Raw genomic sequence first — 16,866 nt, forward strand, 5'->3', positions numbered from 1 at the left:
GACCCTGGGCGGCAACGTTAGGACTCATGGCTCCGAGGTAACACGTCTTGGCGCCACAGATCTTGGCTTCGAGATGCCTGGCCATGCACAGCAGGGCATCCTAGGTGGCATTGACGTGGCCGGTACCCCGGAGCCATAGATCTTAGCACCGAGCTCGGAGCCACAGATCTTGGCTCCATGCTCGGAGCCAAGATCTGTGGCTCCGAGCTCGGAGCCATGGATCCTCGCGCCGAACATGGATTCAAAACCCACGGCCAAACCACAATGGTTCAGTTTGATGTCGAAGGATGGCACTTGTAAGGCCAATGTGAAGACAACATGTGGCTCAAGAATCATTGTTTATGAAATTAACGTGCTGCTTGGTTTGATGTTCCTGGCCGTAACCAGTTCATGATGCAATCTAATTGCGCTTCTTGCTGTTTGATTCACATAGTCCACAATGGATAACAGCGTGAACCATTACGGGTCCATAGAATGCAGATACCGCTCATCATCTAGCGCTAACTGATCCAGTTGCCCGCTCCCTTACGCACTCACGGAAACAAACAAATCAACGGCTTCGTGATGTGATCCCTTACCATTTACAATGTTTAGACAACATATTAAGAAAGAATGAATTTGAAGAGCAAGCTGTAAAAACAATATAATTGTCGTCACCAAAAGCATTGACTGTCATTTTATTAAAATATAGGTCTACAATATTCAAGATGGAAAGGTAAACTCGTTAAGATATATAGAAGTAACACACATGTATAGTTAGATGACCGGCCGGATGCAAGCAGAATCCTTTTGATTATTCCGTCGAACACTTGAAGCACACAGAGCAACAAGTGCAAAAGAAACAACAACTAAGTACCTCACCATGCTTAGAGAGGAAGGAGAACCCAGGGAATACTTCAGCGTGGGGCCACTAGAGGCGAAGAAGAAGAGCACCTGGTGAAAACGGTTCCCACAGAGGTGGCAGCGCGACCATCGCACAGAGGCACAGGCGGCGCGAACACACGGATGGACACCGGCAACAAAGCACACCAATAGCAGCAGCAGAGACACACTGTATCGGTGTGGGCGGATGAACTGCGCGGTGGCAAAACAGCCGGGGGCGGGCGAGGAGGCGGCGCACAACACAAACGATGGTGAGCTACATGAAGTGCATTCAAGCCGAAGATGGGCATTCCGATGGCAACAAATAGCAAGTGATATGGACTCATGACAGAGCAGAAAATGGTATGATAAAGAACAAAGGTATGTATATGGTAGACATGGTAGCTCTAGCTCAATACATGTGGTTTTCTTGTCGAGGAGAAATTAACCATATGTCTGTGTCGAAATGGCGGTTTCCACGTCATATGTCTAAATGAACCTTTTAACTAAAATCAGCTTCGAAAATTATTTCCAGAGCGCACACACCGTATCCGTACCAAAAACAGGTGCAGGAATACCCATCAAAAGGTGGCTTACACCCCCCTTTTTGGATCAGTTCTATAACACGACCACGCAGGCTAAGTTCGTATGCATGTGCTTTTTCTGCCTCTGGTTCCTTCACTATACTGTAGCAGTACTACGACGAAGCCCAAGATGCCCCAAATATGAGCATCCTCGGGCTCCTCCATTTTCTACTTTATTATTAGAGAAGCTAGAGCAGTTTTTCTTTCCGCTACATTAGCCTACAGAAACAACAGCGATGTACATGTTAGGAGCTAGAATTTGAAAATGATATTAATAATATAGTAATCTCAAAAGTTAATTTCATAAAAAAAATATATTTGTTATTTTTATAAACATTTTGTTATAAAAATACATTAGTATAGAAAATATTTTTACTGACGGCGCTTTTTGATTTGTACTGGTGTGAAAGTTCAATTTCTACTAGCGTCACTTAAAAACTACGCGTGTAAATCGATCTACACTAGTAGAGCATATTTACACAAACCATTTGTGCAAATCATTTCTAGAATTTGTAAATCAGTGCAGCAAAAAAAAACTAATTCGGGAGAGGACCACTAGCCAGCCTCTACAGCCGTGGGTTTTGAATCCATGCTCGGCGCTAGGATCCATGGCTCTAAGTTAGGAGCCGAGATCCACGGCTCTGAGGTCGGAGTCACAGATTTTGGCGCCGAGCTCAGAGCTAAGATCTATGGCTCCGAGGTACCGGCTACGTTAACGCCACCTAGGATGCTCTGTTGTGCACGGATAGGCACCTCGGAGCCAAAATCTGTGGCGCCGAGACGTGTTACCTCGGAGCCATGGGTTCTGGCACCGACCCCAGGGTCTAAAGATGAGTTTACGTCTTCGAGGGGGGGGGGGGCAAGCATAAATTTTCTTAAAAAAATGATCAAATTGTAAAAAAATTGGGTCACTGAAGCCATAACCGGTGCTCCTAAGTGTTGGTTTCAATCCATCTCTCAGTTCCTAAATAATTGACGTCGTTGGTGTGCATGTCACAAGTTTAACTCGATTTGTAGAAAATACGTGCAATATTTTATCTTAAAATAAATTTATTAAAAACCTAGATTTAAAGATCTTTTCAATAATACTAATTATATATATATACTATAAATATTAATATTTTTTAATATATATTTAGTCAATGTTATTGAGAAGCGAAAACGACGTATATCTAGACACAGAGGAGTACGTGGCTCAACACTTTTTTACAAGGCTGTTCATACTGTGTACCTGCGTTAGTGCTGGCCTTGACTACCCACAGCGTAGTCGAGGCTGAGAAAGCTATCATAGCCGATGCTGAAAAAACACTCCAACATCACAGTGTTCAGCATCGACATACATGTGCTTGTAGGGACCAATGTTGAGAGCACCATCTTCATTTCCTGTGCATGAGCAAGCAGCAAACGCCGGCAAAGAAATACTATTTTATTCCTCAGCATCGACGCATGTAGGTTCCTCGATGCCAATGTTTTTGAACTTGGCATCGCTACACACAATGGCCCCGTTCGTTTCGTAAAAAAAAAAACAAATCGAAACACTGTTCCGGCTAATTTGTTGTGAGAAAAAACACTGTTTCGGTTGAAAAAATAAACTAAAAAAAACAGATTATAGGATAAGTGAAAGGGGCAACGGCACTACAGGTTGCCAAGAGTCACTTTTTCATGTTTCGGCATCGCTTCTGACTCGCATCGTGGGCAGTCAGGAGGACCGGTGCTAGCATCACGGGAGCCAATTTTGTTATTTTGAGCTCACATGTTCCTTTCCCCCTTGGCGTGCATGGCCGCCAACGAGCGGCGCCACGAGGAGGCGGCCCAAGCTGTGAGAGCTACTGCCTGCCTTCACTGCTTCACCACCTCATCTCACCTCCCAGAGTCCCAGACTCCCAGTCCCAGGCTCCCACCCACAAAATGACAAAATCCCCACACCGCCAGCTGCGCGCCACGCGGTGCACTTCGCGCTCTCGTGGTTTCGTGGACCCGCAGTCAGGCATTCCACGCAACGTGCTGGACCCCACCGGTCGGTGAGGGAATCCGTGGGCCCGGTATATGCCACAACAACAAACTGCGGGAGCTTTTACGCTCGAAAAGCCGCGAGCCTTCGTTCGTCACCGTCGACGTCGCGTTTCCCCCTTTTTCCCCATTCCCCGATCCCCTCCGCGTCTTCCTCCACCACACCACCCTTACCGGCTTCCCTCGCCGCCGCCCGCGTTCTCACTACCAAGGCTTGTCCCCGTGGCGTCTCGCCACAGCCGCCGCTGATGCAACTCGCCTCCCGCCCCCCTCCTCCGTCGCATCTCCCTCGCCGGGGCGCCGCGCCCACCCCCACCCCCACCCCGTTCCTCATCGTCCTCCGGAGGCGGCGCCACCACCACCACCGCCGCCCGTACCTCCTCGCCCCCCGCGCCTCTCTCTCGGACCTCCTCGCCAGCCTCCCCTCCTCCCTCGCGCTCGTAGGCCCCGCCGCCCTCGCGGCTGCAGCCGCGGTCGCCACCTCCTTCTCCTCCTGGTCCTCCTCCTCGTCCCAGACCAGCCTCCCGCCGCCGTCCCAGGAATCCGAGGACTACGACGTGTGCGGGGATGTCGCGGGCGAGTGGATTCTCTTCACCAGCCCGACGCCATTCAACCGCTGCGTGCTGCTGCGTTGCCCGTCCGTGTCTTTCGAGGACGGCGGCGTCCTGCTCGACGGCGTCAACGAGCGCCTGCTCACCGAGGAGCGGCACTACGTGAACCTGAGCAGGGGCTGCGTCCCCGTGGTGCGCGGCGGGGACGGTGCCTGCGATATCTCGTACCAGAGGATTTGCATCGCCCTTGAGGACGGTGGGGTGATCGCACTCGATTGGCCTGATAATTTGGACTTGGACAAAGAGCATGGGCTGGATTCCACGGTGCTTATAGTGCCTGGCACGCACGAGGGGAGCATGGAGAGCAGCATCAAGGTGTTCGTGTTGGATGCGCTGAAGAATGGATACTTTCCTATTGTAATGAACCCCAGAGGGTGCGGCGGCTCCCCAGTCACTACCCCAAGGTGAAAGTCTTCTACTCATTTGGGATGCTTATTTGTTGCCCACTTAATTTGAGGGCGTTAAGAGTAAATTTTATCTATCACAAGGAGCTCCTTACTTACCAGAACTAGAAACTTGCAGTCACTTTTAGGTGCTCACTGCTTGTTGTATAGGAATTCACTTTAACATCTCAATATGTGTTCATTGCTTGATTTGCATTACCTAAATTGTGATTGTTCGCCCTCAATGCCAGGCGTTACTAATATATATGTTCAGTTTAAAACTTTAAACTAACTATGCCACATATATGCTATTATAACTTCTGTCCATTATGAAGACGTCTTAAATAAAGTTCAGACGAAATATTGCTTGTTCAACCGTGATTGCTTTAATGCAACAAAAAAAGTAATTGGAAAAGTCCACTGTACAGATTGATGCCAGTGGAGTACCATGAGTCCATGACTAGTTCAGATAATGTCATCAACCACAAGTGTTAAGTTATCGTTATTCTACCGACCCATTACTAATCATTGTGCATGTTTCTGACATTGAAAATTCTTACAACATGGGAACACCATGGATCCATTATTGTCAGTCATGCACTCCAAAACTGTTGTATTAATGCACCCATCATATTATTTACTCCGTTCCAAATTATAGGTCAATTTAGCTTTTCCTTAAGTCAAACTTTTCTAATTTTGACAAAATTTTAGAAAATATATTAACATCTACAAGTTCAAATAAATGCAATACCAACTACCAAACATATTTCATGGAGGATTTAATGAAACAAGCTTGATGTTGTAGATGTTGATGCATCTTTCTATAAACTTGGTCAAAGATAAGTTTGACTTAGGAAAAAACTAAAGTGACCTCTAATTTGGAACCTATGGAGTACTTCATTGCATTTGTGTACCTTTTGATGTTTGTACATAAGTTTTGAGGTGTGGCAGTGATGGATATCTGTTCGAAATTGTAGGGCTTCTAAACTACCTGCTTATGTAGGTTATTTACAGCAGCTGACAGTGATGATATCTGCACAGCAGTACAGTTTATGAACAGCAAGCGACCTTGGACAACACTAATGGGTGTTGGATGGGGCTATGGGGCAAATATGCTTACAAAGTACCTCGTGGAAGTTGGAGAGTCTACTCCTCTTACTGCTGCTGTTTGTATTGACAACCCTTTTGATCTAGAAGAAGCAACGAGATCATTTCCTCATCATATAGCTCTTGATGAAAAGCTCACAACTGGCTTGGTTGATATTCTGCGTGCTAATAAGGTTTGATCCCCACTGCTCTCCAAGAAAAACTGTAACCCCTCTGCTATGTATGTCATGTGTTCATATGCTGACAATGTCACATGTCGGCATGTGCATATATCAGTCCATAGAACTAGCAATAGGTCATTGTAGGAAGTAGCTGTACTAGTGCGGTAGTGCCTCACTGAAGCTTAGGATCTGTATAAGTTGAGCTATTCTACCGACCAGTTGCTCTTGTGATCTCTGTAATTCATGGCATTGTCACAAGTATTTTTTGCCTTTTCCCTGTAAGTGCATTGCCAAACAACTGATGATGTATTCTTTCAGGAACTCTTTCAAGGTAAAGCTAAAAATTTCAATGTTCAAAAGGCTTTGTCAGCCAGTTGTTTGAGGGACTTCGATGGAGCTATATCCATGGTTTCACATGGGTTCGATACTCTTCATGATTTCTATGCTGAAATTAGCACAAGGCTGTCAGTTGCCCATGTGAAAATACCTCTACTTTTTATACAGGTATAGTTTTCAACAATATAAGCAATACTAGAGCTTAGCTAACTTGTTATTTGCATATTGTAGTAATTCCATTGTCTGGATATCAAAAGTTAATGAGCGTTAACATCATTCTGAAATTTAGTGCATGCATTGTGAACACCATCTTTCTATTATCTAATTTGAATATATGCTGTACTGCAGAGTGATGATGGGACTGTGCCGCTTCTTACAGTGCCCCGCAGTTCAATATCAGAAAATCCTTTCACAAGCCTTCTCCTTTGTTCTGGTGTACACTCCACTATCTTCACGTTTCGGAGATACGCTGTGTTATGGTGCCAGAATCTTGCCTTAGAGGTAAAATATATTTCTATTTATTTTCTCTAGGACCCTGCTGGAAGCATTCTTATACCACTTCAAGCATTAGACATGTATATTTTCATTTTCTTAACAAGATTTCTTCACAGAAACACCAGTAACTGATTTGTAGAAGTATTCCTTCTAAAAATAGATGATTTGTTCAAGAACCAGTAGCATACAGAAGATTGATGTACACCTACGACCTCTTTTTTTTTTTTTTTGCTCTGTTAGATGTTATAGCATGCATGACCACTGGAAGCAAAAATACTCAACATCGTCACTTGCAGTGTCCCATGGATTTAATATTTTATCGATCTCGCATGTATGTGCTTCTTCCATTATGTGTATTTTAAGCTAGTGTACTAAATTCAAAATTATTACTTGTTATTTGCATTTATTATATGCAGTGGTTATCAGCTGTCGAGTTTGCTCTTCTGAAGGGTCGGCATCCACTTATCAAAGATGTGGACATCACAATTAACCCGTCCAAAGGTCTAGCATTTGTTGAACCTCAAGTGAATGAGAGGAAACCTCGAAAAGGAAATAGTTTTCGTAAGCATTCTGAACTTATTTTGTATAATAATGTTCCTCATGGAATAAATGGACTGCTAGTTGATTCTGCAAAAAAGTACTCTGATGCTCAAAACAAAGAAGATGGGCAGTTGGAAAATAATGGTGACATAGGAACTGTAGACAAAGATCTGGAAGAAGAGTTAGAAGAGAGTTCTGAAGATGTTGAGAAAGGTCAGGTACTACAATCAGCAAGTCTTGTGATGAATATGCTAGATGCTACAATGCCTGGTACTCTCAATGATGATCAGAAGAAGAAGGTATGCAGGCATATTAAATTGGCAAAATTGGTTCTACAGCACCCAAAGTTCCTGACTTAAGCAAACTAGTAGCGAATGGTTTCGGCACACTTCAATAGTACCAAAGTTCAAACGTTAATTTCTGCACTTTGTCAACCACTAGTACCATTTTCACAATTTTTCTTTTTTTAATTCACAATGAGAAGTACCAGAATGTCCATGATCCTTTTCTGCTACTGCTATTTTTCCTATTTCACGTTCTGCTCATGTCTGCTGACAGACAATGAGACAAGGGTGACTGAGCAGCTCTTCCGTGCCAGGCCCATGCCTCCTATAGGTCACCAAGCAGCTTGCTTTCTCTTTCACGGGGTCCCTGGTGGCCTTCTGCTTGGGTGGCACTGCCTGCCCAGGCGCCCAGCAGGTAGTGTGGCCTGCAGAGGAAGTTGCACCGCCTCCCTTGCCCTCCTTCCTCCCTGTCATCCAGCAGGCCCTGTGGTCCACAGGCAGGTGTCTGATTGGTTGGTCGGTGACGATGGCTACAAGCTCTCGCAGTATGTGTACTGTTCAATTGTGTGTACTGTTCAATTGGGCACGGGACTGAGGCGTCGGTAACAAGCAATGCCTTGTTAGGACTAGCCTTGTGGGTATTTTCGACTTTTCGTCATGGATTACCGCAGTGGATGGAAAAAGTTAGGTGTGCTAGAAATCTGAACATTAGAAACTTTAGGTGTGCTGAAGTCAGGAACTTTGGGTACTATAGAACATGTATATCAAGCTGCTTACAAGTTACTTTTTTGTTTCTTGTTATAAGGTTCTGGTAGCTGTGGAGCAAGGGGAGACTCTTGCGAAAGCTCTAGAAGAAGCTGTACCTGAAGATGTGCGTGGAAAACTTACGGCTTCTGTAACTGAAATTTTAAATTCCAAACGAGAGACTTTCAGTTTAGATGCATTGAATCGACTTGGCTGGAACAATGTAAGAACAACCACCACCAAGGCATTGGCCCAGGAAAAGCTCAAAGATTCTGGTCATGAAAGTGGGCTTAAGGATGCTAAGATGGCTGATCAGAACAGGATTTCTGCAACAGCTTCTGAGGGGGATCGGAAAGACATTAATATGAAAAATGATGATAAACCTGGAGAAAGCATCGAATCATCAGAAGGAAAGCCTTCTCAAACTTCTGAACCTGTTGGAACTGCGACAGAAATTGGAAGTGAACAACCTTATAAATCAGATAAAGCTAACTATGGAACCAATGATAACAGTGAAGGGCAGCATATAACCCAACAGGACAATGGAACAACTCCAATGCAAGTTTCTGATGATCAGTCAGTGGCCAACTCTAATGGGGCTTCTAAAGAAGGGGAGCAATCAGCAGATGCTACAATAGACCAGAATCTACAATCTAATGCAACAGAAAAGGAAGGTGACACAATTCGCACAGGTGAAGATAAGGCTGCTCATAATGTGAATGATCAAAGCACGCAAGTCTCTAAAACAGAAGGATCGAAACCTTCGCCCATTACTGTGACCCAGGCATTAGATGCATTAACTGGGTTTGATGACTCGACTCAAATGGCTGTCAACAGTGTATTTGGAGTTCTTGAAAATATGATTGATCAGTTTCAGAAACAACAGGATTCTGAGAATGCTGAAAATTCTGATGGCACTTCTGTGGATGAGACAGAATCTCATGTAAAGGAGAATACAGAGAAAGCGTCAAGTGGAGAAGAAATAAACCAATCATCTAAACAACCAGAAGGTAGCAGTCCTGGAAAAAGTGATTCAATCATGTCCAAAGATGATTGTGCTTTTGGTGAGGGAAATCCCAATTTAAGCATTGTTTCATCTGGTAGGGAAAAAATGAGATATTACCAAGGAAACAAAGTTGGTGATCATGTGGATGCTGATGGTATCAAGCAGGTCAATGGCTTGCCTGACTATTTATTAGATATAGCTGTCAACTATTACTTGAAGGCGCAGTATGCAATGTACATTCATGAATTTCTTTACACACAATTGCAACTCAAAATACAGGAGTCTAATTCAGCAACTGATCTTTTTCTTGATCCACAAGAGGGTAAATGGAAAATTGCAGACCAGATGCACAATGCGCAAAATGACATTTCTGAATCCTCACAAGAGTCATCTAAGATGGACAAAGCTGTTCAGCCACCCTACTTTATACCAAGAAAAATTCCAGACTTTACATACAAGTCAAATAAATGGAATAATACAGTAGCAACCAGGTCAATACCTGGTAATGATTTGAGAGAGGCACTTACATGCTTTGTTAGAGATGAACTATCAAGTGCCCTTAAAATGGAAGTTGGGCGCAAAATAGGGATAACAGATACTAAGCAACTTGAAAGAAGTCTTGCAAATGATGTAGAACAGATTGCTGCAGAAGTTTCTAAAACTGTTGTCCTTGACTGTGAGTTTTATTCAGTGACACGTGGGCAAAGAAGTCCAACAACTGTCAAGTTTGGTTCAACACATGGAACAAATGTTGTTGAAGCTGTATCAACTGCAGTTCAGAAGTCTCAGCATCTGAGGAACATTCTTCCTGTCGGTGTCATAGTTGGTGTAACTTTGGCATGTTTGAGAAATTGCTTCCATTTTGGTGTGTCTAAGCATGGTGACCATATGAAAGCGACTATGAATTCAGATATTTTGGGTGAGGAAGTTATTGTTCAGGATAGCAGCAAAGAGAATGTTCAGGATAGTGGAAAAGCAAATACAGACGACAATAATATTGAAAAAACCAGTGGGGACAACCAGCAGGAGATGACAAAGTCACAGGGCCAAGATATGATGGTGGGGGCTGTGACGGCTGCCCTAGGTGCTTCTGCTTTGGTAGCACATAATCAAGTAAGTAAACTAATATCCCAAGTTCATTTTCTTGTCTATGATGGACCTGTTACTCTATAGTCTATATAATATTGCTAGAGAAATTTTACTATGCTTGGAAATTATAATAGCCGCCCGTTGATCCTGATCTAAGGGTTAATAGATGAGAGGTACCTAGTAGAAGGAACTTAAGTTGTGGACCGGTACTAAAATTTTGTGGTCCCAGAACTAAATAGGAAAAATAGGGAAAGGCTAGAGTGATCATTTCAGATTCATATCTATTCACACGTAGAGTAACAGTGGTGACCCAGTCACCCAGCCCTATCCTAACTTCCCTTTGCCTGTTTGTGGTCGCTGTCGGCGTTCTCCCTCGCCGCCAGCGTCCTTCCTCACACCTGCGGCCTCGTGATCTGACCCTTATCTTGGACTCTGCTCTCAGTTCCACTCCTATATACACCCCAATTCGTGGGGCTATGGCAGCAAGACTGGCAACGGTGGCACGGTGCGCTCAGCCCATCGTCGCAGCGGTGACACCAGCATGCACATATGGCCTCCATGCGGTGACGCAGGATGCCCGCAACAGTACCATGTGGAGCGTAGCCGCGTGGGAGCCGGGCGCGGCATGTGGTATGGTCCTCTGAAACTGATATGATGAACAACGGTAGTTTGCAACTTTGCATCACTGACGGTACAGTTCAATGGAATTCAGGAAGACAATAAAGACATAAGCAAAGTCAGGAGCTCTCAAACCATGCAAACGCAAAGGGTAATCCTACATGACTCAATTCTGATGAATAGCAAACAGAAAATAGCGTGAGGCACAAAGAACAAGAGATAATCAGCCTGACATGCCACCACCGGTGCCCCCAATCTGCTCCACTTGATCTGCAGTTCGACGTGATGACGAACACGAGTGGGACGAAGATGAGTGTACCAATGTTGCTCTCCGTATGGATCATGTCAGGTTGTGTATACGTGGATGCAGGGTTGCAGGCAGCCGATGGTGGATCTCGCCACGAGACGGGCGGATGACCAGACTTGCAGCAAACGATCTGAAGTAACCAGAGGAGGTGCAAGCGGCCGGCGACGTGCTGTGGGCTGAAAGTGGGAGTGGTGGCAGGTTGGCGATGGGGAGGAGTGCTGGGCGGATGTCTGTAGGCGGCGGATGAGTGCTCCGGCGCCTCCGTCTGTTTTGTGCATCCACGCGGATTAAGCGCACTTACTATAATACCCTTAGTTACAATTAATTAGTGTGTTTTAAGATCAACGGCTGACAAAATATATGTCATGAGGAACCACCGGTTCCTGCCAAGCACCGTAACACATCTCATATTGCTATATTTGTTTCCCAAATTCCTCTCGTCATGTTTAAGGTTAGCTGGATGAGATTAATAAAACATGTTTCATGATTTTCTTTTCAGTATTTGATTCCTTTAGCACACAAAACACGGATGATGGTCTCAACCTAGTTTTTTCTTGTCGAACTGAAAGTTTAGTGAAGTATCAAGTAGTGGTTCTCATTCTTATAAGACATACATAGCTCTTTTCCTTGATATACTGCATTAGAGGAGTGGTACATTTTTTATTAAGCAAATTTTACTATAGAACAAACGTGATATTGGCTATGTCACATCCAGCCATTTGCCGTAGGACACAAGAATGATTATTTTATTCATTTCTCAGGTTTCAGGAGAGAGAAGGTTTGGAAATGTCCTTTTTGCCCTCAGGGTCCACATGTCAGTTCTTCATCCTCTCCTGATCCTGGGCCAACCCCTGTTCATGGAGGGCCATGTGGTCATGGCAAATCCGCCACCTGCGCGTCGCGGACCTTGCCCTTGCCACCGTCATCGACACCCATCAGCCCCTGGTATTCCATTGCCCGCACCACCTGTTGCACTTCCTCATCCGATGCATCCTGTACCATTAGCCCACCTTCATGGCCGCCGCCTCCGTCTACTCCCGGTTTCTTGTGCTCCCAGCGGTGTGGTAGCATGGCTCCCGATGCTGTCCTCTCGCTTACCCTGTACTAGCTCCGCCAGATCGGGTATCCCCGTGCAAGGCATCCTACCTCCATGACCTTGCCTGCAACTATGCCTCTAGGATCATCTCCGCGGCTGCCATTGTCAACATGGACGACCACTCCGTTGCCGTGGTGCTCACCAATGTCAAAGGCATCGGCACCTGGGGCATCCACATGTTCATGATCTTCTCCCTTGCACACCATTATATGCTCCCATCCTTTGACCTCGATGTATGCAAGGGCTTGGATAAGTAGTGCGGGTAGTGGTGCCCACAAAGCCCCTCGCCTGTCACAGATGGATAAGTTGTGCGAATAGTCGTGCCCCCTACTACTCGGTCGGTGCTTGGTACATGTGGCAGCGGCGCAACATTGAGCCGGAGGGTGAGGAGAGGTGAGCAAATGGGGGCGCAGGTGCTTGTGGTGGTCCTCAATTTAGTCGGGGGTTTGGGATGGGAGGGGGATGGGTGTGGCTGAAACGGATAGTTGGAATGGCGGTGGCGTGGGAGGGGACAAGTCAAGCTGCAGTGGCATGTGAAAAGAGGGAGAAAGAGGGTTACCTTCACAATGCTGGGAGGAAGAGGATGAATACAAGGGCAAAAAGGTCATATCCCCCACCTCTCTCCACAAATCTGAAATGAACAAAATAATCGTTGCGGTGTCCTATGCAAGTGATTTGATAATGGTACCGGGCAAATTTCAGCATTTGTGGTGGGAACTAGCCAATACCACGTTTGTTTGGTATTCCATACAAAATTTGCCTTTATTTCTTCTTATCAGGCCATTCTTTCATAAAACGTTCAACTTTCACATTTCAGAAAAATAAGGATGAAAATTGCAAGGATTTTGTTGAGACCGAAAGTGCCAAACATGAGGAAACTGCACAGGAAAAGAGCCAGAACAGTTTGATGAGCAGTTTTGCTGAGAAAGCCATGTCTGTTGCAGGGCCGGTAGTTCCCACAAAGGGTGATGGTGAGGTTGATCATGAAAGGTCTGTTAATGTTACTATTGTTTTGTTCCTTTGTCACTACTCCTTTTCTTTTTTCCTTTTTCCTGTGAATATATTTATTATGTTTTGACTTTCTGCAAGCAGGCTTGTTGCAGTTCTAGCTGAACTCGGACAAAAGGGTGGAATTTTGAGGTTCGTTGGAAAAATTGCTCTACTCTGGGGCGGAATTCGTGGCGCTATGAGCTTAACTGATAGGCTTATATCATTCTTACGTATCAGCGAACAGCCCTTATTTCAGAGGTTAGTCTTATGTTCTTATGCGCAAGAGAACAGCAATTGAATAGAAAACAAGAACTTAATTGGTGTGTCTTCATCAGATGGTTTATGTTAGTAATTCATGAAATTTCTCATATATTTTGATTTACTGTGTTTATTTTTTATACTTTTGATTATTTGTGTTCTATTTGTGTTGAGTTCAGGTTTGAGACGTTTATGTTTTGAGGTGATGGCACATAATCAGTGTTTTTGGGTGTTCCCCTTGGGAAGTCTGACTGAGATGACTGATGTTTTGAACCCTATTCCTCCTTTTAATGGATGGAGATTCAATCCTCATCTCTTTCAAATAGATGTAGTTACATTTCATTTGTTCTCATTAAAAAAGAATTATTGTATTTACTTTTTCTATTTTATTTTTTATTTTCTTGAAAAATAGTATTTCTACCAAAAGCATATCGACTCTTTTTGTTGCTTCAGTTTCATTTTTCCTGTCCATCAGTGGCATACAACTAGAGATCAGACCGTGCTGTTCCTCTTTAACATCTAGCAACTTAACCAAGCCAAAATTATAAAGATGCTTCAGTAGTCCTCTCAAAATGCCAGATGTGGTGCCCCTACTCTTGTGTTTCAGATACTAGCTTGAATTTTGATTTGATTTTTCGTTTTTTTTTTCTGTAGTAGCTCCAAGATGTCGGTTTTTTTTCTTCATTTTTAGCGAGCACTGAGAGAGGCTACCCTTTCTTTTTGGGTCAGTGAAAAGCAGGCACATTTTTGAACCCCCATAGTTTCATTTCTAAAGAAAGTGGCTTCAGGACCATTACTTTCACTGTTCTGGATAAGCAGTTAGGGCCTTACATCTTTTTAAGCTATATGAAGCATTTGGGACGGTATCACTCAGTGGTTCATTATTGAGTGGTACTGTAGTAGTAGTAGTTGTTACTTGAGCCATGGTTCATGTGTACAAGTTTGGCCCTTCCATGGATTAGTCAGTTGAAATTTAACATTGTAGACATGTTATACCTTTTGTTGTTTGCTTTCTGTTCTTAGGTTGTCCTTAAAATGTTCCTTCTTTGCATTATAGGATTATGGGCTTTTCTTTAATGGTTCTCATCCTATGGTCCCCTGTTGTGATTCCTCTACTGCCAACACTTGTTCAAAGTTGGACAATCAGTGCTTCAACTGGGATTATTGGTTATGCTTGCATTGTTGGATTGTTTGTTTCTATAATGATACTTGTCATGCTGTGGGGCAAAAGGATACGTGGCTATGAGGATCCAGTTGAGCAATATGGGATGAATATTTGGTCTGCGTCTAGGGTATAAACTTATAATCTCATAAGAACCTTACATGTATTTCTCAGAGAACTGAAGAGTGCTGGTTTATGTATATAGTATGTAATAATTAATGTTTTATTGCAGCTGTGGGAATTTTTTCAAGGTTTGGCTGGAGGTGTAACAGTTGTAGGGTTGGTGCACTCAATAAGCATTCTACTCGGTTTTGCAACTTTTCGGACAGGGTTCTCTTCATCTTTAGCTAGACCCCTTGATCTTATCAAGTCTTCTAGTAATGTGTTTTTGCTAGCTCTTCGTGGGCTTGCCACAGCAACTAGCATTGCTGTTGTGGAAGAAATGGTTTTCAGATCATGGCTTCCAGAGGAAATTGCTGTTGATCTTGGTTACTACAATGCCATTATGATATCTGGACTTGTGTTTTCTCTAATTCATCGGTACGCCAATTCTTGCCCACCATCACCTGTTTTCTCAGCGTTTTTAGGGCTTGTTTGGCTGCACTTCAATCCACCTCAATACAAGTGGATTGGGGTGGATTAGAGTGCAGCCAAGCAAAGCCTTATTGATATGTACATGTAATGGCAAGGTAACCCTCACTAGACTTGGGAGATATATATTTATTGCAGTGGGGATCCAAAAAGGGGGATGTTGGGTGCGGTGAACTTTATTTTTTCTGTGCATACCTCATGGTACTATAAAACCAAGCATGATATGTCACATCAATGAACTAACTAGTTGCCCTTTTTCAAAAGCTTCGAAAGATATGAAATATTCAGTTTGTGATGCCTATATATGATTTTATCCATGTTTTTTTTTTGTATTCAAGCATGTTTCACTTTTGCAAACCATTTGCAAAGTAGTGACATCAATACAATTGGATGGCAGGTCACTACCCTCGGTACCAGGTTTCTTGCTACTTTCTCTGGTGCTTTTTGGGCTTAAGCAGAGGACAAAAGGAAAGCTTGCTGCACCCATTGGCCTGCGTTCTGGAATCATGACTGCCAGTTATTTAATACAAAGCAGTGGTATTTTAACACTGAAACCCGAAACTCCGTTTTGGATGATTGGCACTTACCATCTGCATCCTTTTGATGGTGTTATCGGCCTAAGTATCTGCTCCTTGCTTGCTATCTTTTTCTTCCCTCAAAAGCCTGTTCAGAAGGATACATCTGTGTGATGAGGGTCAGTCCGGTCAGAAGAGTAAAACACTAATGCTGGAGTGAGCTTCCAACAAGGATGAATCACCATGCACATATTCGCGCGATGAAGAGTTTTTCCTATGTACCATGTTAAAATGCAACTGAATATTCTGATGCACTGCAACTTGCTGGCTGCAAAGAGTCTGTCCTCGGTTAGCTCCTTGCTCATCAGACTGAGGGGTCTGCTGAATGGAATGGCTTTTGGATCTGTAACTGGAGTATCCAGGCCATTTATGCTTGGCAAGTGTGTATACTACTCTATGCTGGATTATCCAAATGGGAATGGTTTCTTCCCTATCCCTACGTTGTAAGGTCTGTTCTTCAGACACAGTTGAAGTTTCATTTTTGCGATCCTATAAATTTCTAACTGCTTTCACTGTTACTATGAATGCAGGTGGGGGACTTGGGGAGAACAAAATGACCAAAGTTGTTGGATATGCCTAGGGAGAGGAGCTAGTAGATGATAAAGAGTTTGCACCTGACTTTGGTCTATGATTTCTTCATACCGATTGACTTCGACCACATACCGTGCTTTTGTTCATGAGTCTTTGAACACAAGCACACCCAAATTTTGAGGTAGCAAATTTTGCCAACATATACTGTGTATATAAAGTAGTTCCAGTACAAGGACAGTGCTAGCTGATCAGGGTGATGTCTCGTCCCTCCCCCGGTTCTATCATTGTTACTGTATATAGCTATAATTTTAGTCCAATTGTATGACTCAGCCGAATTTACTGAGGTTTACAAGGAAAATCGCCAGGCATTAAACCTGCAATGCTTTTGGCTAGGTTCTCATTCTGAAAGTCATGTCTTCCGTGTCAGCATAATCCTGTATAACCTCTTTTCGTACTTCAATGCGCATCTTAGATCTATTCGTCTGGGCAACTGTAAATTCTGTAATATTGGCAAGAAATATGAATGA

At 43.8% G+C, this 16,866-nt stretch overlaps 1 protein-coding gene across 8 annotated transcripts; it reads left to right on the forward strand.

The window, feature by feature from the left end:
• The first annotated feature begins 3,544 nt into the window (after window positions 1-3,544).
• Window positions 3,545-16,751, forward strand: LOC136541979 (uncharacterized). 8 transcript variants are annotated; one of them, XM_066534187.1, is made up of 12 exons: window positions 3,546-4,470; window positions 5,453-5,729; window positions 6,036-6,221; window positions 6,402-6,554; window positions 6,965-7,387; window positions 8,178-10,235; window positions 13,050-13,222; window positions 13,325-13,480; window positions 14,538-14,772; window positions 14,875-15,182; window positions 15,631-16,256; window positions 16,339-16,751. In XM_066534187.1, the coding sequence occupies exons 1-11, from the start codon at window positions 3,704-3,706 to the stop codon at window positions 15,920-15,922; spliced, it is 5,028 nt and encodes a 1,675-aa protein (XP_066390284.1). In that variant the 5' UTR covers window positions 3,546-3,703; the 3' UTR covers window positions 15,923-16,256; window positions 16,339-16,751. The 8 variants fall into 8 exon arrangements, with proteins under 8 accessions (XP_066390286.1, XP_066390291.1, XP_066390292.1 ...); XM_066534188.1 differs by having other exon boundaries at window positions 15,631-16,251; XM_066534189.1 differs by lacking the exons at window positions 14,538-14,772; window positions 15,631-16,256; window positions 16,339-16,751 and having other exon boundaries at window positions 3,545-4,470; window positions 14,875-15,043.
• The last annotated feature ends 115 nt before the right edge of the window (window positions 16,752-16,866 follow it).

This window comes from Miscanthus floridulus, chromosome 3 (assembly GCF_019320115.1).
Source record: "Miscanthus floridulus cultivar M001 chromosome 3, ASM1932011v1, whole genome shotgun sequence".
Lineage (NCBI taxonomy): Eukaryota > Viridiplantae > Streptophyta > Magnoliopsida > Poales > Poaceae > Miscanthus > Miscanthus floridulus.

Bases quoted from the DNA above. Each gene is read 5' to 3' on its own strand.
- LOC136541979 (XM_066534187.1), top strand. From the start codon at position 3,704: ATGCAACTCGCCTCCCGCCCCCCTCCTCCGTCGCATCTCCCTCGCCGG. The intron at 5,730-6,035 runs GTTTGATCCCCA...GTATTCTTTCAG, and splicing joins ATATTCTGCGTGCTAATAAG to GAACTCTTTCAAGGTAAAGC. The intron at 10,236-13,049 runs GTAAGTAAACTA...TTCACATTTCAG, and splicing joins CTTTGGTAGCACATAATCAA to AAAAATAAGGATGAAAATTG.